This window comes from Aquarana catesbeiana, linkage group LG06 (assembly GCF_042186555.1).
Source record: "Aquarana catesbeiana isolate 2022-GZ linkage group LG06, ASM4218655v1, whole genome shotgun sequence".
NCBI lineage: Eukaryota > Metazoa > Chordata > Amphibia > Anura > Ranidae > Aquarana > Aquarana catesbeiana.
The window spans coordinates 380,814,191-380,835,176 of record NC_133329.1 but is presented as its reverse complement, the minus strand read 5'-3'; the positions used below and the strand labels follow the sequence as shown (position 1 = coordinate 380,835,176).

Sequence of the window (20,986 nt, the reverse complement as noted above, 5' to 3'; positions counted from 1 at the left end):
GTGACACGATTGCGGGACACCGGCGGACACCGAGTCTGCGGGTCCCGCGGGCACGATCACGGAGCTCGTGGCAGGGTCACGCGCGCGACCACACGGCGGTAAATTTAAAGGGACGTACCTGTATGTCCATTTGCCTGTCCGTGCCATTCTATTGATGTATATGTTCGTGTGGCGGTCGGCAAGTGGGTAATACATCAGATAACATTCACTTTAAGGTGAATGCAGCCGTATTAATGCCCTTTGCAACAACACAGCTGAGAGTAGTGATACCTTTTTTTTTTTTTTTATTTGTCAGAATATTATTACCAAACACAGTAGGGTTGCCACCTTTTCTTCAAGCCAAACCCGAACAATTTAGTGGCCTGGGACACCTTTGGGTGCCCCAGTGGGGGCAGTAATGTGGTGCACATAGCGTGACGCAGCAAACAGTGGGTGTGGCCAAATTGCCCTTGCTGACGTTATGGCCCTGTCCCCCAGGGATGCCAAACCTGACCGCAGACAGCGGCCCGCAGCTCCTGGACGGCAACAGATTTGTGTGCGACCATCTTGGTTACGTGGGGAGCCACAGTCCGGTCTGAATAATGTGTGGTTTTAGTCTGCCTGACCCGGACTGTCCGGGTGAATCCCAGGTAGGTGGCAACCCTATAACACAGACACAAACCTATAAACATTGCAGATCATTGTTTAGTAAATAATCACTTTTGTGAATTAAGATCCAAACTGAATAAGAAGCTGGCCTAATAAGGAGCCAACTTCAGCTTCATCCTAAACACATACTCTGCATTTCCAATAGGCATTAGCGGCATGGCTTCCTGCACACATGACCTGGGAGGAATGTGTAGGCGGTACAGAAGCATAGCTCCCAACTGTCCCTGATTTGGAGCAAAGTCCCTCCGTCCCTCTTTCCTCCTCATTTTGGTCTGATCTATATAGTTTTATATAAAATGCACTTTTTTTCTTTTTTTTCAAAAAGTGTTTCCCAGTGCTAAACCTTTCATCCAGTTTCTAAATGGCTGTATTTGTAAATTTTAAAAGCCAATATAAAGATTAGTAGTGGTAAAAAAAAAAGCCCTTTAAACCTTTTTTTGGGGGTTAATTGTCCTTTAAGGGGGTGTGGCAGGGGGCGTGTCCTATGCTTAAATACATTTGCTAGTAGGTGTCCCTCATTCCCATCTCAAAATATTGAGAGGAGTACAGAAGGAGTGACGACTCAGAAATTCCTCATTCATGTCATCTCAGTTTGCTGCAACCTCACAACTTCCCAGTCCGGTGAGTACAGTTCTGCTTTCTACTGAACTTTCTATACATAGAGCACAGAGTTGTCAGAACTGGATATAGTACCACCAGGGGCGGCTAGGCAGCACATAGAGCAGGGGTGTCAAACTCATATCCATTGGGGGGGGGGGCGCCGCATCAGCAATATGGATGGTTTGAAAGGGCCGGTTGTAGCTGTATCTACTATTTAATATTGTAGTAATGTAATGTACCCACATTCCTGTAGCAGATGATGCAACTCCAAAAAGGAGGATCACACAATGCTGGTATCATCCACAAGAAACGGTATTGGAGACTGCTCAGACCAAACGCCACCAAAAACAGGGTGCAGGAGTGCGTTCCGTACAGGGTGCAGGAGTGTGTTCCGTACAGGGTGCAGATCTGCATTCCCTACAGGGTGCAGGTCTGCGTTCCCTACAGGGTGCAGGTCTGCGTTCCCTACAGGGTGCAGGTCTGCGTTCCCTACAGGGTGCAGGAGTGCGTTCCCTACAGGGTGCAGGAGTGCGTTCCCTACAGGGTGCAGGAGTGCGTTCCATACAGGGTGCAGGAGTGCGTTCCGTACAGGGTGCAGGAGTGCGTTCCGTACAGGGTGCAGGCCTGCGTTCCGTACAAGGTGCAGGTGTGCGTTCCTTACAGGGTGCAGGCCTGCGTTCCCTACAGGGTGCAGGTCTGCGTTCCCTACAGGGTGCAGGAGTGCGTTCCCTACAGGGTGCAGGAGTGCGTTCCCTACAGGGTGCAGGAGTGCGTTCCCTACAGGGTGCAGGAGTGCGTTCCGTACAGGGTGCAGGAGTGCGTTCCGTACAGGGTGCAGGCCTGCGTTCCGTACAGGGTGCAGGAGTGCGTTCCGTACAGGGTGCAGGAGTGCGTTCCGTACAGGGTGCAGGAGTGCGTTCCGTACAGGGTGCAGGAGTGCGTTCCGTACAGGGTGCAGGAGTGCGTTCCGTACAGGGTGCAGGAGTGCGTTCCGTACAGGGTGCAGGAGTGCGTTCCGTACAGGGTGCAGGAGTGCGTTCTGTACAGGGTGCAGGTGCAGACCAGCACCGAGACCACCCACATTCCTGTAGCAGATGATGCAACTCCAAAAAGGAGGATCCCACAACGCTGGTATCATCCACAAGAAACGGTATTGGAGACTGCTCAGACCAAACACCATCAAAAACAGGGTGCAGGAGTGCGTTCCGTACAGGGTGTAGGAGTGCCTTCCGTACAGGGTGCAGGAGTGCCTTCCGTACAGGGTGCAGGAGTGCCTTCCGTACAGGGTGCAGGAGTGCCTTCCGTACAGGGTGCAGGAGTGCCTTCCGTACAGGGTGCAGGAGTGCCTTCCGTACAGGGTGCAGGAGTGCCTTCCGTACAGGGTGCAGGAGTGCCTTCCGTACAGGGTGCAGGAGTGCGTTCCGTACAGGGTGCAGGAGTGCCTTCCGTACAGGGTGCAGGAGTGCGTTCCGTACAGGGTGCAGGAGTGCGTTCCGTACAGGGTGAAGGAGTGCGTTCCGTACAGGGTGCAGGAGTGCGTTCCGTACAGGGTGCAGGTGTGCGTTCCGTACAGGGTGCAGGTGTGCATTCCGTACAGGGTGCAGATGTGCATTCCGTACTGGGTGCAGGTGTGCATTCCGTACAGGGTGCAGGAGTGCGTTCCATACAGGGTGCAGGTGTGCATTCCATACGGGGTGCAGGTGTGCATTCCGTACAGGGTAAAGGAGTGCGTTCCGTACAGGGTAAAGGAGTGCGTTCCGTACAGGGTGCAGGTGTGCGTTCCGTACAGGGTGCAACATGTCATTCTCACCCCTCCTAGGTTCTGACCTCTGCACCCACCACTCCCCCCACACATCAACCTCCACAGCCCTCACCCCCCCAAAATAAAAACTTCCTTACATCTGTACTCAAAAAGCCTGCCCACAGGATGCAGCCCACTGGATGGTAAAAAAAAAACATTGCTGTCCAAGCTGACAGGAACCTCCGCCGCTGACAGGTATGCCGAGCTATGTGAAGATGGGCGTGCACCGCACACCACGGCTGAGCTATTGCTGCAGGACACATGAAGTCTCCTGGTCAGGTAGGTCAGTGTGTGTCACTACCTTCAGTGTAGGTAGGTCAGTGTATGTATGTCAGTGTATATTATTGTATGCTAGGTAGGTCAGTGTGTGTATGTATGTCAGGTAGGTCAGTGTATGTATGTATGTCAGGTAGGTCAGTGTATGTATGTATGTCAGGTAGGTCAGTGCGTGTCAGGTAGGTCAGAGTAGGTCATTGTATGTATGTCAGGTAGGTAGGTCAGTGTATGTCAGGTAGGTAGGTCAGTGCGGCAGGCATGTGAGTTTAGTGGTCAGCATTGATGGGCACCGGTAAGCCAGGCAGCAACCAGCAAGTGAGCTTACCCCCCGCCACACAACCCCACCGCCCAGCCAAAAAACCCTACGCTGCTGCCCCCAAACCCCCCCCCCCGGCCTTGGACTTTGGGCTGAAGCCCCTGGTCTTTTTGCCACCTAGCAACGCCCCTGGTCAGCAGAGCAGAATGGCTCCTGAATCTATAGCCTCGCACACAGGATCGGATTTCCATCAAACAAATCTGTGGAATTTTGTGCAAAGGGCGTTGGCCATGAACTTGTTCTGCATACAGACGGCAGAACTTTTTCAGCCAACATACGAAACTACATGGTTTTTCTGCTCTTTAGCGCCACCTTTTGGGCAACTTCTGCTAATGTTGTCTTATGGTTAGCATTGGTTCGGAGCATGAGTGTTTGTACTTTACGTTTTAGTCCAATGGACTTGTGTACACACGATCGTATAATCTGACAAGACACATTTGTTGTCGGAAAATTTGAGAGCATGCTATCCAATATTTGTTGTCGGAAAATCTGACAACAATTGTCCAATGGAGCATACAAACGGTCGGATTATCAGACAAAAACACTGCAATCACACATTTGTTGTCGGAAAATCCGATCGTGTCTGATCGTGATACGAGCCTTAAGAGTGACTCATCAGAGCACATTAGATTCATGAGTTGTGTGAGCCAGCAGAGCGGTATAACTCCTGAGTTTATGAGGGACTCATCAGGTCACATTCGATTCATGAGCTGCTGTGAGAATTCTTTGAATGAGGCTCGGTTCACATTGGTGCGATCGTGTGGGAAACCCTGCAGTTCGCGCATCGCACCTGAGTCGCAGGCAGTTCACACTGCCCTATGTGATTGCGAACTGCTGGAAGTGTCAATACAAAGTTAATGACACCCCCAGACCGGTTCGCATATCGCAGTGTGATCTGTCTATTCGGACAGGTATCAGGTCGCCTAGATGTGTGAACACCCATGCGATCCGATTCTGGTGCAGACCAAAAAAAAGGGTCCTGCATGACTTTGGTCGGAATGTGATGTGAATTCAGCCATACAAATCTGTACAGCTTAATTTGCATCGCACAGACATCGCATGTGATTTGCACAGATGTCGCACAACGCACTGAGCGCGGCACTGTGTGAACCCGGCCTAAATCACAGAGAGCGCACAATCATTCTGTACTTTAAAATGAGCTGTGTATGTATGAGCCAGCAGTATGACTCTAGAATCTATGAATGACTCACAGTCTAGGGAGCTCACAATGAGTCTCTATTGAATCATGAACTGTGTGTGAGTCAGCAAGACTCTGACTCTTTGAATGACTCGCAGTCTAGATAACTCTTTGATGGCTTATGAGATGTGTGATAATCTCAGCTTTGATGAAATGAGTCCATTCAGTGATTCCAATCATTTCACTTAATTAACTGATCCAAATTATTCAACTCACTAAAATCGCTCACTCTGCCCCAGTCTAACCTCCGCTGAGTGCTCTCCCAGCCAGCAGCTTCTACATTGGCTGATTGAGATGGTGGGGGTGTGACCATCTTCATTTATATGCACACACCTGCTGAAAGGGATAGATAACTGGGAGGAGCATAGATGTGACCACATAATGCTTCCCTTCCATCCATGTGGTAAGTGACTCTGCTACAGCCATTCCCTCCCTACCAGTGCCCCATCAGTGTCGCTTATCAGTGCAACCCATTAGTGCCACATATCAGAGCCCATCAGTGAAGGAGAAAAATTACCTGTTTGCAAAATGTTATAACAAACTATAAAGTTTTTTTTTTTTTTTCCAGAATTTTCGGTCTTTTTTTGTTTCTTTAGCAAAAAAAAGTGGTGAATAAAAAATACCACCAAAAGAAAGTTCTATTTGTGTGAAAAAAAAAAATGATACAAATTTCATTTGGTTACAGTGTTGCATGACCACAATTGTCATTCAAAGTGCGACAGCTGAAAATTGTCCTGGGTAGGAAGGGTGGTGAAAGTGTCCAGTAAGCAAGTGGTTAAGGTAAGGAATTTCACATCATTAAATGTCTGGTGTGTGTTTTTTTTTTTTTATGGCACCCCTAAGCATCTTGCTAATGTATATATGTTCTAGCACGCCACATCATTTGCTAACCTTTTATCATGTGTTTTGTTACGCTGTGTGTGTTAAAAAAAAAAAAAAAAAAAAAAACATGCATTTGTTGTTGCTATTTTTGTACAGTGGGCAGCCCAGTCATGAACGCATGTAAAAAGCACATAAAAACATGCTTCTATGCACATGCGCACAAACAAAAAAAGCCTGCAAGACAAAGGCATAATGAGCTAGTATGCATTGCATGCTAGCTCATTATGAATGACTTACCTTAGATCGAAGCACCCGCCCTCGTACACCACTCCTGCTGGCGCCATCGCTCCCGGAGTTACTTCTGGGTTTCGCAGGCTCTGGCGCTGTGATTGGACAGAGCCGCGATCGATGACCGCACATTAACTGAAGCAAGGGCACGTACGGGCCCTTGCTTCAGTGCACATGTGCTGATGAAGTCGGCACATGCAGATACAGGGGCTATCTACTAAACCAATGGTCATCCACCCTGTCCTCAGGGTCCACTAACAGGCCAGGTTTTAAGTATTACCTTGGAGAGACGCAGACCAGAATACTGCAATCACTGAGCAGCAAAAGATATCACCTGTGATGTATTTTAGTTATCTTGCAAACCTGGCCTGTTAGTGGGCTCTGAGGACAGGGTTGACAATAGAGTTGCCACCTCATCCTTTTAAACCCAAACACATATTAATTACACAGGTTCTGTGGCTGATTAAGTTGGCAATGAAACTCACTTGGTGCCTTATCTGCATTTAATTAGCTTCAGAACCAGAGGCGTTGCTAGGTCTACAAAAGATCTGGGGCTAGAGCCCATAGCAACGTAGTAAAGAAAGTCATACGCTTGAGCGGACATACACATGTATATACATACCTTACAACAGGGTCCCCAGAGAGCCCCCCTTACATTAGGATCCCCAGAGAGCCCCCCTTACAGTAGGATCCCTAGAGAGCCTCCCCCTTGCATTAGGGTCCCCAGAGAGCCTCCCCCTTAAATCAGGGTCCCCAGAGAGCCTCCCCCTTAAATCAGGGTCCCCAGAGAACCCCCCACTTACATCAGGGTCCCCCAGAGAGCCTCCCCTCCCCTTGGGGACCCCTGCAGAGACTCAGGGCTATGTGCCCCAGATTCGGGGCTATAGCCCCAAAAGCCACCCCCTAGCGACGCCACTGCTCAGAACATATATGTAATTCATATGTGTTCGGGTTTAAAGGGATGAGGTGGCAACTCTAGTTGACGACCACTGTCCTAAACCATGTAGATTTAGGAGATATCCGGGGTAGCTACAGGTAAGCCTTATTATAGGCTTACCTGTAGCAAAAAGTGGTTGTGAAGGGTTTACAACCACTTTTAACATCTTGTACTTCTGCTGAGTGTAGTCCTCCTTCTGTGTATCAGTTAATATTTCCCCAGAACAGCACTGAAATCCTGTCTTTTCTCACACAGAGCCGAGGCCAAGACAAACACAAGAAGCTTTTTATTCTCTTTTCTGCGGAAGAAGAAAACATGGAGCCTGGGATGAGGAGCCTGATGTCTGACAACAGCCGATACGCCGAGTCCTTCCGACTCTTCCTACAGAATTCCACAGAGCACCAGTGCATGCAGGACTTCATGGAGACCAAACTGGCCGCCATTGTGTCCAGGTACGGTACCCGGCTCTCCTGTCCTGTCTGCTGGTGCTTTCCCTTCCTATGTGTTCTTCTGTGACGGTGGGATCTACACAGGTCAACTGTTACACCATAAGCCCGAACATTAGATCGCGGGCAACCATGCATGCATGTCCTGACCAATAAACAATCTAGATATGCAAGTTGTGCCTATGGTGGGAGCAGGAGCATGCGGGTCTCTTTAGGGGGAAACGATATTGTTCAACCATTTAGGTTGGCTTTCCCTTAAGCATGGGTCGGCCAAGGTCATGGAGGGGCCCACAAACAATTGGACAATAAACTACCAGATAATATTGATGTTCTCCAATGTAAGTAGTGTAGGCTTAGTATGTTTTTGCTCCTGACCTGCATTTAGGAAGGATTGGGAACAAAGCATTGGTAATAATATTATTAATAATAATAATAACAGTTTGCACAGCACTTTACAATATAAAGGGAGACAATGCAATTCAATACAAAATGGTTAGGAAGGCCCTGCTCCTGGGAGCTTACAATCTAATAGGGAGGGGCTGGTGAAACAAAAGTTAGTAAATGTGAGGGATGAACTGATGGGAGAAGTAGAAGACTTGGTTGTTAGCTGAAGGCAGGACAGGCCTCCCTGAAGAGATGAGTTTTCAGGGATCACCTAAAAGAGGACAGAGTAGGAGATGGCCGGACAGATTGGGGTAGTGAGTTCCAGAGGATGGGATAGGCTCTTGAAGTCCTGGAGACGAGCATAAGAGGACCAGACAAGGGAGCTAGAGAGCAGGAGGTCTTGGGAGGAGAGGATGGTTTTGGTGATGCTTAAACCTGTACCTTACTAAACCCTCATACACACGGTACGATTGTTGGCAGGGGATTGTCTGTTGACAGACTTGTCCTAAAATCTGACCGTTTAGTACTCTCTTGACAATTGTTGTTGAACTTTCGGCCAACAAATGTTGGATGGCAGGCTAGTAAATTTTCAGCGGACAACAGTTTGACATCACACAAGTTGAAAGTACAAACACGCATGCTTGGGATCAATGCTCACCAAACACGAAATTAGCAGAAGGGGCCCAATGGGTGGCGCTCAAGAGCTGAAATTCCTCGTAGTACGTCACTACGTTCGTGTTTGTTGCATGACAATTGTGCACCGTTAGTATGCAAGACAAGATACTGGCATACGCCCTTTTGACAAAAATCAGACGCTCAGTTGGCCAACAATCGTATTGTGTGTGAGGCTATAGACACTGGTGTTTATCTCTGTACTTACCGGGTCTTGGCTTTTATTGTGTTTTGGCAAATACATGCTTTATGATGCAGTCTCTGGACTGCTTTTCATCTCCTCCACGTCAGCAGCAAATAAAAGCAACACATTAGCTAGCCATCAGTTGAGCAATAAAAATGGTTAATAAATTATGGATCTGTTCATAATATTGAAACAACCATTTTATCTAAGAATTACATCAGGGGTCTCCAAACTTCTCAAAGGGCCAGTTTACTGTCTGACATCATTAAGGGGGCCGAATTGTGGGCGGGGGGGGGTTAGAAAATGTCCCAGGGCCCAGCATCAGTGAGAATAATGGCCCCGGGGTTGGAAGGAGGAGGAGTAGCCTATCATTGGTATCAGTGGGAGGAATAGTGCCTCATCATTGATACTAAAGGGAGGAACAGTCTCCCATCATTGGTGTCAGTGGGAGGAATAGTGGTTCATCGTTGAGAGGAGGAGTGCCCCAAGGGCTAGCAAAGGGCCTCATCCAGGGGCAGACTGACCATTTGGGCATGGACCGAGGGCCCCATGCCACTAGGGGGCCCCATCAGAGTGGCCAGCCTCAATAAAAGCAGGGACAGTATGTAAAAATCCTGTTTTTTTTTTTTTTTTTTTTTTGGCATTTGTCCCTTGCCGACATCATTTTGCTGTAAAAAACAAAAACAAAAAAAATGAGGCTATAGCTGCCCTGCCTCTGTACTGCCTCCTCAGCCAATGGGAACACAGTGTACACGCCCCCTTCCTCCCCACTGCTCATTTGATTTCAGAGCAGGAGATTGCTGACAGCTGGAGGAGAGGGAGGAGGGGACACAGCCTGCAATGTGGGAGGGGCTGCCACCTGCTGGAAGGTAAGCTTGCTGAGCTGAACTGATTGTATTTTTGTCAGTGGCTTACCCCTGGTGAGCAGGAGGGAAGGGGAGGATGTTTTTCCTCTAGCAGGGCTCCTCCTGTACCTGAAGCTGTTAGATCGATTTTTCTGTGTGAGAAGTACCATGCTTCTGAACTTCTCCCCCAATCTCTACTACCCTGCCTACTCATTACCTGCCACCCAGTACACAGGCACAGTCTCCTCCTCTCCTGCATTACCACCTAAAGTGTCTCTAAACTACTGGGACACTACAAGTCCCAGCATGCCAGAAGATGGGGGGGGGGCAGCAGTGTTTCTTTTAGGCTGATTTTTGGGTGAAAAGTGTGTGTGTGTGTATATATATATATATATATTACTGTGTGTTTATCAGTGGTGGTACGTCCATAAGGGGCGCATGGGCTCTTACACAGCGCTTTACATATACATTTGTACATTCACATCAGTCCCTGACCTTAAGGAGCTTACAATCTAAGGTCCCTAACTCTCATACATACATGGCCAATTTACCTGCCAACATGGCGTTGGAGTGTGGGAGGAAACCCATGCAGGCACAGGGAGAACATACAAACTCCCAGCAGGTATTGTCTTGGTTGGGATTCAAACCAACGACTCTACGGCTGCTAGGTGCAAGTGCTAACCACTTAGCCACTCTATTGCTAATATCTATTATCCACATTCCTACAGTCAAGCTAAGATTCTGTCCACATCCACAATCAACTGGCTGTCACCATTTACATCTACCAAAGTGACTTTTTTTTTCCAGGAACTTCCAAAATTCTAGCAGGGCCTCTCAATGTGGTGCTTCAGATAGTGCCTAGTACAAATCCCATTTGGACCTGCTGCTGTGTTTGGATTTCTGATTGAGCATAGGGTTGACACCTGACTGGTAAAAATGGGACTTGTTGCCAATGTTATTGATCTGAAAGGGATCATAAGGATATTTTCCCAAAATAATTTGGCCTATTCCCCCTTCCAACCAGATATTGGCTGACTCTTGGTCAATAAGGGTAATTTCACACCTTCTCTGTGGAATGTGGAAGGTCTCCTGTGTTCCGATGGAGACCTTTTTCAGCCTGTAGAAAAAAATCAACTCTTATGTCAAACAGCCATGGCATTAACTTTTTATGCTTTTTTTTTGTTTTTGTTTTGTTTTTATATTTTATAGATGAGAAAGCAGATGGCTTTATGGCAGTGGGGTGCATTTAACTACTATCAGGGAAGGGGGGTGGGAAACAGGGTAGCATACCTCCCAACTTTTTGAGATGGAAACGAGCGACACCTATTAGCAAAAGTATGTGAAAACGATTAGTTGAACCCACAAGTGCTTTTTATACTGGCTTTTGGTATTTACAAGCTCAGCAATTTAGAAATTAGATGAAAGGTTTAGCACTGGGAAACACTTCCCCCCCCCCCCCTTTTTTTTTTTTTTTTTTTTTTTTTAAATTGCATTTTAGATACAATTCTATAGATCAGACCAAAATGAGGCGGAAAGATGGACAGAGGGACTTTGTTCCAAATCAGGGACAGTCCCTCAAAATTGGACAGTTGGGAGCTATGGGATAGTAGGATCAATCTAACTGGTGGGGCAGGTTATAGGAAAGGAGTGCAAAAGTGAGAGGTAGTCTAGAAGCCTTTTGATTGGTTTGTGAATACAGCACTCTAACATCCACTTCCATTAGCCAGGTGTAAATTCAACACTTCCCCAGGCAAGTTCAGCACCCAATGCCTATACCATGACCATATACTATGACAGTGGATAACCAAATAAGTGAGCTTACAGTATATGGCAGGGGTCTCAAACTCAGAAAAGAAAGAGGGCTCACCGACCTAGTGCATTACCACTGATAAACTTTAATGCAGCATAAAAACAGTAAAAATATACTCACAAACGAGCTAGTAAAGATAGCTTTCAAAAGGGCGCAAAAGCGCTGTTTCTAAAGATCTGCACCCCGGGACCAGTTGCCGAGAGGATCAGACCGGTGCAAATGGCCGATGGCTTACGCGTTTCGGGGGAGCACCCCTTTCCTCAGAGCCTAAGCGGGCAATGGTTAGTCTCTCGAATTGCTCTCTCTATAAATGGAAGTATGTGCCTGTGTCTGTCACACTCAATTAGTGGCACCGCCCCCTCCCACAGATGTTAGGCGCCACCCACCCATTCGGGTTTAACCCTCCCTAGCCCATCCCTCTGAGTGTGATACTCCATTTGTAGCCCAACAAAAAAAGAAAATTAATATATAGAAAGAGCGAACATCACTCTATATTATCTGCTATATAAAAAAAAATAATAATAAAAGATACAATATAAATGTAAAATAATTGAGCCAACAGATCAATCACTCTTAGCATAAACTATATACAACCAGGGAGGGGAAGGGGGATTGGGTCTCAAACTGACAGCCCTCCAGCTGTTGCAAAACTACAAGTCCCATCATACTTGTAACAATGCGCTTCATTGCTTATGTGGTGGGGGTTTTTTTTTCCCTGCTTTTAATTGTATTTTGTGGACCTGTTTTATAAATGGGTGTTGGGACTCTAGATATACCCCCCCGTGTGCACAATAACAGACACAGATACTAATAACCTACAATATGTCTAAAAGAATTTTGTCTTTATTTTACACAATATAAAAAGCATATGTTGCTATCAATATGTAGCAATAACTCTCGGTGGAGCTGCTGATTTAAAGCGGGCTGTTACCGTCACCTTCGTTACCTCTACGTCACCAGAACTGGGTCTAGGGTCCCGTTGAGTTTAATGCCAGACAATGTAGGCACCGGACACTTGAGTATCTTTTCCAATGCTTTAATAAACATGAATTGAAGGAAGTAGCAGGAAAGAGGTAAAAGAACAGTTGCAGGGAAGTTCAAATACCTTTTCTTAGTGTAGTATTAGGAATTGAAAGCTTGTAGATGAATGTACTATCTCTTTTTAGAGTTGAATCTTTGCCCGCCTGGATAGGTTTCTCTCACTAACCTAGCAGCCAGTACGTAGCACGAACAAAATTCTCTGCCACAGACTTGATTGGGATAAAACCCGTACGATCCTCTGCCACAGGATGTAATGGTTTACGATGAACAGCAAACACAGCACTAGAACCTTTTAAGCCGACCCGGCAGTACTATGCGGTAGGGTTAATTTAGGATACGTCCTCCAACTGAGTCACCAGGCCCCTCTCCAGACCAGCACTCCGCATGATCCTTCCATGACGGGTCCTCCCCTGGGATCTTCTCAGTTGTCCAGCTTCTTCCCGTAGGACAGGCAGCCCAGGACCTTTCCTCTGCCGCCGTGGTAGGCCCCAGACAGGCTTCTGTGCCCACCCACACGCCGCAGCGACGTGGGCCTCCCGGACGGAGGACCACGAGGTAGTACTCCTAGCGCATACCTGTCAGCCAGGAGGGCCAGCAGGTGGAACGAAAACGAACTCTAAAACATGGCGTCTGTTCCATAAATACCCTCTCCCAGAATGCAACTCGGAGGACCTCCTCGACCGAGTTATCTCCAGGACAGAAGAGCACTCATACACTTCAATGTGTTGCCTTTCCAACACCGACCCATGGCGACAACGACACCCACAGGCACAGTGTGAAACTACATGCATAACCCACTAAATTTACCTATAAGCAGTAGATCAAATGACGCACAAAGCAGCAAGAATTCAAAATCCCAATTGGCTTGGACAAATGGGTGCAAGCCACAGTCAAATGAAATAATCTTCAGAGGGATTACCCACACACAATCTTGTCAAGAGATCAGAGATGATGTTTCACCCCTCCTGATCTCTATGAATGAATGAATGAGTGAGTGACTTGTATAGCGCTACCTATGCGAACTAAATCGCCTCAGGGCGCTTTTTGCTGCCGGTGTCCATCTGCAGTATAGCGCGGTCCTTGCCCCATGGGGTCCTGACACGCTTACAAACACATAACATACAACATACACATATTTGGCCAATTTTTTTCGACAGGATCTAATTTACCTACCAGCATGTCTTTGGAGTGTGGGAGGAAACCAGAGTACCCGGAGGAAACCCACGCAGGCACAGGGAGAACATGCAAACTCCAGGCAGATGGTGTCGTGATCGGGATTATGAACCAGCGACCCTATTGCTGCTAGGTGAATGTGCTAACCACTACACCACTGTGCTGCCCCTTGACAATCTCTAGACAAGATTGTGTGTACGTAGAGTTCAATATTGAGTTGGCCCACCCTTTTTGCAGCTATAACAGCTTCTGGGAAGGCTGTCCACAAAGTTTAGGAGTGTGTCTATGGGAATGTTTGACCAGAAGCGCATCTGTAGGGTCAGGCACTGATGTTGGACGAGAAGGCCTGGCTCGAAGTGTCTGCTCTTCTTTATCCCAAGGGTGTTCTATCGGGTTGAGGTCAGGACTCTGTGCAGGCCAGTCAAGTTTCTCCACCCCAAACTCACTCATCCATGTCAATTATGGACCTTGCTTTGTGCACTGGTCCAAATCATTTGGTGGAGGGGGGATTATGGTGTGGGGTTGTTTTTCAGGGGTTGGGTTTGGCCCCTTAGTTCCAGTGAAGGGAACTCTTAAAGCATCAGCATACCAAAACATTTTGGACAATTTCATGCTCCCAACTTTGTGGGAACAGTTTGGGGATGGCCCCTTCCTGTTCCAACATGACTGCGCACCAGTGGATGAGCAAGTTTGGGGTGGAGGAACTTGACTGGCCTGCACAGAGTCCTGACCTCAACCTGACAGAACACCTTTGGGATGAATTGGAGCGGAGCTTGTGAACCAGGCCTTCTCGTCCAGCATCCGTGCCTGACCTCACAAATTCTGGAAGAATGGTCAAACCTTCCCATAGACACTCCTAAACCTTGTGGACAGCCTTTCCAGAAAAGTTGAAGCTGTTATAGTGGCAAAGGGTGGGTCAATATTGAACCCTACGGACTAAGACTGAGATGCCATTAAAGTTAATTTGTGTGTAAAGGAAGGTGTCACAAAACTTTTGATAACATGGTGTATATTTTCACCCACTGTGACTGCACTGTCACCAACAGCTCCAGGTCACTGTTGATCTGGAGCCAGTAAGATGGGCTCCAAATCATGTGATTGCTTTTGACAGCCAATCGCTTAATCGGGAATCCCCTGTAATGCCTTTGTCATTAGGAACTCTTAAAGGTCTGACTCCCAATGGCTAAAAAGGGTCAAAGGATACTTTTTTTTTTTTTTTTTTTTTTTTTTTATTATATAGTGTACCTATGTCCTTTTTGCCTCCCCAATGCATACTTGTCTAAATTTTTCGGTAAAATCTTTTGTGTGATGGCGGCACCTGCACAGTCAATCTTCATGGACTCCTTAGAGAGGAGATGGGCCCCAGATAAATCTATAAGGGATCACATGAGCTGGCATGGCTTGCACAGAGAATTACGACTAAAGGATATAAACTTTGTCAGCCTGTGGCCTTGGGCTGTAGGTAAGCATGCATTTATTGAGGGAGTCATTTAGGTGAAGGGAATTGTGGGGCATGAGATTGAATAATAATTGCACTTTGTCTTACGCAAGTATGCATGTCTTTAAAGGAAAAGATAATGATACACAATGCCAGCAATGAGAGAAATAGAAAAAACTGCTTTACAGGAGGAATGAGACCCCCCCCCCCCCCCCATTCCATTTAGATATGTGGAAATACATTAACAGACATGCAGGGCCTCCATTTCTTCTTGTCAGGTGTAAATACAAAGAAATGGTGAATGTGTGACCTTCAACCTTGAACAAAGTTTGCTTGTTGGGCAGGTTTGAGCTCCACCAAAAACATGGGTCATTGGGATTTTCAAACATGGCAGCTATAAAGATATACAATAAATGGACCAAGGTAGATGTCTTTTGGCAGTTATTTTTCTATTTATTGATAAACTGTGCCAGTGAAAAGTACATCTGATTTTGTTCAACACTCGCTTGGTGAATGTATGGTCTGACCATTTCATCTCTAATGCTTTGAATTTCTCTTGTTATGTCTTTCTCAGCATCGGTGATGGGAAGTCAGTCATCAATGTCCTCGGAGTAGGAAGTGGCTCAGGTAACATCAGCTATTCATAGACATTACAGAATAAACTTATCCAAACATTATGAAATACAAATTCACACTGAGAGCACGTAATGGGCAATCTAAAGTGCCTTTTCATGCCTTAACCTTCATCCTCCGCCATCCAAATCCTCCATTTCAGAACTTCAAAAAATCCTATGTACATACAGTTGTGCTCAGAAGTTTACATACCCTGGCAGAATTTTATGATTTCTTGGCCATTTTTTAGAGAATATGAATGATAACACAAATTCTTTCACTCAATTTTAGTGTTGGGCTGAAGCCATTTATTATCAATCAACCATCTTTCTTTCTTTCTTTCTTTCTTTCTTTCTTTCTTTCTTTCTTTCTTTCTTTCTTTCTTTCTTTCTTTCTTTCTTTCTTTCTTTCTTTCTTTCTTTCTTTCCTCCTTTTTCCTCCTCCTTTTTCCTCCTCCTTTTTCCTCCATGACCCTGATCAAAAGTTTGGCCTGATAACATGCACAGAAGTTGACACAACGAGGTTTGAATGGCTATTAAAGGTAACCATCCTCACCTGTTTGTCGTGTGTGTGTGTGTATAGGAGGTCAATGAGTTTCTGGACTCCTGACAGACCCTTGCATTTTTCATCCAGTGCTGCACTGAGGTTTCTGGATTCTGAGTCATGGGGAAAGCAAAAGAATTGTCGAAGGATCTGCAGGAAAAGGTAGTTGAACTGTATAAAACAGGAAAGGGATATAAAAAGATATCCAAGGAATTGAGAATGCCAATCAGCAGTGTTCAAACTCTAATCAAGAAATGGAAAATGAGGGGTTCTGTTGAAACCAAACCACGGTCGAGTAGACCAACTAAAATTTCGGCCACAACTGCAAGGAAAATTGTTCAGGATGCAAAGAAAAACCCACAAATAACTTCAGGTGAAATACAGGACTCTCTGAAAACATGTGGTGTGGCTGTTTCAAGATGCACAATAAGGAGGCACTTGAAGAAACATGGGCTGCATGGTGGAGTGGCCAGAAGAAAGCCATTACTATGAAAATGCCACAAAGTATCCCGCTTACAATACAATACACCAAACAGCACAGAGACAAGCCTCAAACCTTCTGGCACAGTCATTTTAAGTGATGAGACCAAAATTGAGCTTTTTGGCCACAACCATAAATGCTACATTTGGAGAGGAGTCAACAAGGCCTTTGAAAGGTACATCATTCCTACTGTGAAAGATGGAGGTGGATCGCTGATGTTTTGGATGTATGAGCTACAAAGGCACAGGAAATTTGGTCAAAATTGATGGCAAGGTGAATGCAGTATGTTTTTAAAAAATACTGGAGGAACATTTGCATTCATCAGCCAGGAAGCTGCACATGGGATGTATATGGACATTCCGACATGAAAATGATCCAAAACACATTGCCAAGTTGCCCTGTCATTGGCTACAGCAGAATAAAGTGAAGGTTCTGGAGTGGCCATCTCAGTCTCCTGACCTCCAATATCATTGAGCCACTCTGGGGAGATCTCAAACGTGCAGTTCATGCAAGAGAGCCCAAGAATTTACAGTAACTGGAGGCTTTTTGCCCAGAGGAATGGGCAGCTTTACCATCTGAGAAGATAAAGAGCCCCATCCACAAATACCACAAAAGACTTCAAGCTGTCATTGATGTTAAAGGCGGCAATACACAGTATTGGGGGTATGTAAACTCTTGATCAGGGGAATTTTGGTAGTTTCTGTTGCTATTATGATTTAAAAAGAGTAAACGCAGTTTATGATGGCTACAGCCAAGCGCTAACCATGAGTGGATAAAGTTTTTTTTTTTTTTTTTTTTTGTTATCCATATTCTCTGAAAAATAGCCAAGAAATCATAAATTCTGCCAGGGTATGTAAACTTATGAGTACAACTGTACTAGATTTCAGAAAATTTATTATTATTATTATTTTTTTTTTTTTTTTGGGTGCTGGAGCTTTCAGGGGGTGTAGATTAGATGGAAAAAGGCAGCGCTGTGTTCAGATTTCCTATTCATTGGTACGTGTTGTAGTTTAAATGCACTTTTTGACAGATCCAACAAAAGCCTTACCTTTCCTTTTTTGGAGGTAAACCCTTCCATGCCTTGGATGCTGTGCAGAATGGAGCACAGGTTTTCCCAAGTGTGAGAAGGTCCTACAGGTAAAAGCTGATAAATCCTAAAGATAAAATATAGAATGGGGGGGGGGGGGGGGCATTGTTGTGTAAATAGGTGAATTTAGGAATAGTCTGTGGATTGGCAGCTGATTGGTTGCTTTGGACTGCCAGCTAACACCTCTTGTACTAAGGAATGGAGCATTCACAAGTCGTGTGTGTGTGTGTGTGTTTTTTGTTTTTTTTTATTACTGAGGTTCAACTCAAGGAGCCATATGGCTAAAGCTGGCCACACATGTTACAATTAGACTGTACGTTTTCCTTTTATATCTAAAGGTTCTCTCTCTCTCTCTCTCTCTCTCTATATATATATATATATATATATATATATATATATATATATATATATATATATATATATATATATATATATATATATATATATATATATATTTTGTGACTCTGGGGGCAGTGGCGTCTCCAGCTTTCATATTTAGGGGGGGCACATGGGGGGACAGGGACAAAAGTAGGGGGCAACTATAAAATGCAGATAGAGATATACTGGGGCCCTTTACTACGACCCCACAACGGCCCTTTCACATGTTCTGCAGTGAGCTCCCTTCCTACTGTATTGGGGCCCCCCCAGGGTGGCAGAAAACAAGAGATATATGTCACCAGCATACCAAGAAAATATAAGGATCCAAAGCGGTGGGAGAACTATCAGGGTTGCAAAGGTTGTCTTGCCTCCGGTCCCTGGTGTTCTGCCACTGTAGGGTTTCCCAGCCTCCTCTTGCTGTCCTGCCCCTGCTATTGACAGCGCTGCTCTGGCATCTCTTGGAATTTACAGACTGGTTCTCCTGTCCTAAGGACGGGAGAAATCAGTCTGTTTTTTTTTTTCAGTAACTGAGAGTCCTGGTGGAGTCCTTCCTGCAACTCGCTCTTCTCCCTGCCAATGAGGATGCAGGGGAAGGAGCAGATCGGACGGCCGTGGTTGTGTGAGCGCTCGCATTATGCAGTGTCAGCAAGCAGAGGGAGGGGGGAGGAATCACCCGCAGGAGCTGACTGGGGACGCTCTCCCTCTTAGACATTGTGTTTTTTTTTTTTTGTTTTTTTTTTTTTGTTTTTTTTTAAATTGGGGGGGCACATGGTGGGGCACAGCATAATGTTGGGGGGAGTCAGGGCCCCCTCTGCCCCCCCCGGGATGCCATTGTCTGGGGGAGGACCGTAAAGCTGCCCATACATTATTAGATTTCAAACTCATTCCTTCATCCAGGCTAAACGGTGCAGATGGAAAATGCTACCTATTGGTTGATTGTACTTTGACTAGAACAGCAGCTGCCACTGCTTGGAAATTTTCCAGTAGGTTCCTCCAACAAGTCTACATTTGACTTTTGTCGAATGGAGTTGGGCCACTGGCTGAGCAAATTTCAGTATGTGGTCAGCTTTAAATGTATGGCCAACATGAGAGTATTGGCTGCACTGAGTGTGAGGATTGAATTGTAGGTATCAGTCTTCCCATGGCAGATTTTCCATCATTCTTCAGCTTGCTGGGTTGGTGAATTTTATGAAGAGAAAGGAATAACGGAGTAGTGCCCCCATAGCAAGCCACTTGCTATGGGGGCACTTGTGTATGCTCACTCCCGAGCCCCACTCTGTGTCTTCATAAGACACACACAGAACGAGGCATGGCCCAGCTCCCTCCACACTGGCTATAATTGAGTCTCTCAGCCAATGAGAGGCATTGAGCCGGGACAGCAGCCGCTCTCATGCACACCGCTGGAATGTGATCGGGCTCAGGTAAGTATTGGAGGGGGGCTTTGGGGAAAGCTGCATATTGAAGGGTGTGTTTAATTTTTTTTTTTTTTAATATGCATGAAGGTAAAAAACCCGGCTTTACAATTAAGGTTTGGCTAAACCTAAAGAACACAAATCTTATATATTATAGCTTACTAGTCCTTAGATTTTATGACTGCATTATTTCTAATTTTTAAGGCTATTCCTTTTTCACCCATTGATTCTGCCAGTAATGTACTTCCTGTACTAGGTTGACAATGTCTGGTCATGTATTGAGATTATGACGAAGTAGCGTTGTCACCCTAGGACAGAGTCTCATCTCCATAACATTGGGGGATGTGTTCTGTAGACCACAGGGGTGAACTGAGCAGGGCTGAAGGCACTCCGAGTGAGCCTGCTGAATTTCTGGAAGTATCAACAGGTGTTTTCATACCTCTCCCTTTCCTTATCCCCATAACACAGGGGGAGGAATTCTGTCATTCAAAGAGCTGAACTAGGCAGGGCTGATAATAGTGTTTGCGCTTTCAGTGTAGCGTTGCCAGCTCACTACAGGAAGTTAAGAGCTCATTAGATTTCTTGTAGGATTAAAGGGTATTTGTTACACATCTAATGGAAATGCATCTCTTTCAATGATCTAGTTTTATCACCCTCCTAGTTAGGTTGCTAGCAGGTTAGGTAAATGTAGTTCTTATGGCTCTTGTGTAATCTGTGGAGCAGCTTGTGATTATTTTGGGCTGCTCTGGGCGCTGCAGGTGTGATTGCTTCCCCCTATCTTCTAATGTAGTGGGTGGGAGTCAAATGAGCAGCCTGAATATATATGTGGCTCCAGTCGATCCCTGGGGGAGGATGCCCAGATAGTGGCTGGGAGAGTGTATAAATAGTTTGGAGCTTTATACAGCAAAGTTCTTTTCCCGGAGGAGAGGATCCAAGCCAGGACTGTTGCCGTTCTAGGCAGCTCAGGTGAAAGTTCTTGTGCTCATTGAGGTCCCAGCTGGGGGGCCTAACCTGCTGCAAATTCCATAAAGCTAAGCTATGGGATCCGTCCTGGAAGATTCACTGAGTAAATTGTCTGCCTGAGTCTGTAGGGAGGCATCCAAGTACAGACCTGAGTAAAGGATCCTAGAGACTGTTGCTGCTGTTAACCCCTGGTGCACTAATACTAAGGCTTGCCTGGCCTGGAACATTACCAATGGTGTCCCAGAGCTTTCCGTTCTCTGTCCTTTTGCTGAAGGGATTGTTTAGGGAGTAGCTGCAACGTGAAGAGTATCCTCCTATTTACTGTTCAGTGTTCTGGAGTATCCCACAGCTCCCCTAATCCCCATCCAAGTTAACCTGCAATAAACTTTGAAAAAAGCAACCCCTGGACTGTTTACTGAGCCAGAGAAGTGAATGTTGCTGTTTGCCTGGCTGCCACTACACTTGTGGGAAAGAACCTGGGACAAAATCGGCAGCCCTTGCGTGTGTTGACGCTACTTATTTAACCGCTTGCGGACCGCTTACTGTACATATACTGCGGCAGGGCGGTCGCTCTGCACCAGATCACGTACCTAGTATGTGTTCTGAGGCACGTATGTGCACTGCTGGTGGC

The 20,986-nt window shown here is 46.0% G+C and overlaps 1 protein-coding gene across 4 annotated transcripts in view; it reads left to right on the top strand.

Moving 5' to 3' along the window:
- Positions 1–1,146: 1,146 nt before the first annotated feature.
- Positions 1,147–20,986, top strand: part of LOC141147124 (histamine N-methyltransferase B-like) — a 29,294-nt gene continuing 9,454 nt past the window's right edge. Inside the window, exons 1-4 of one of the 4 annotated variants that reach the window (XM_073634251.1) lie at positions 1,149–1,269; positions 5,525–5,619; positions 7,142–7,338; positions 15,454–15,506. In XM_073634251.1, the coding sequence (XP_073490352.1) occupies positions 7,202–7,338; positions 15,454–15,506 (190 nt within the window). In that variant the 5' untranslated portion in view covers positions 1,149–1,269; positions 5,525–5,619; positions 7,142–7,201. Of the gene's footprint in view, positions 1,270–3,112; positions 3,329–5,524; positions 5,620–7,141; positions 7,339–15,453; positions 15,507–20,986 lie in introns of those variants that run through there. The other 3 variants (XM_073634252.1, XM_073634249.1, XM_073634250.1) reach the window with 3 other exon arrangements.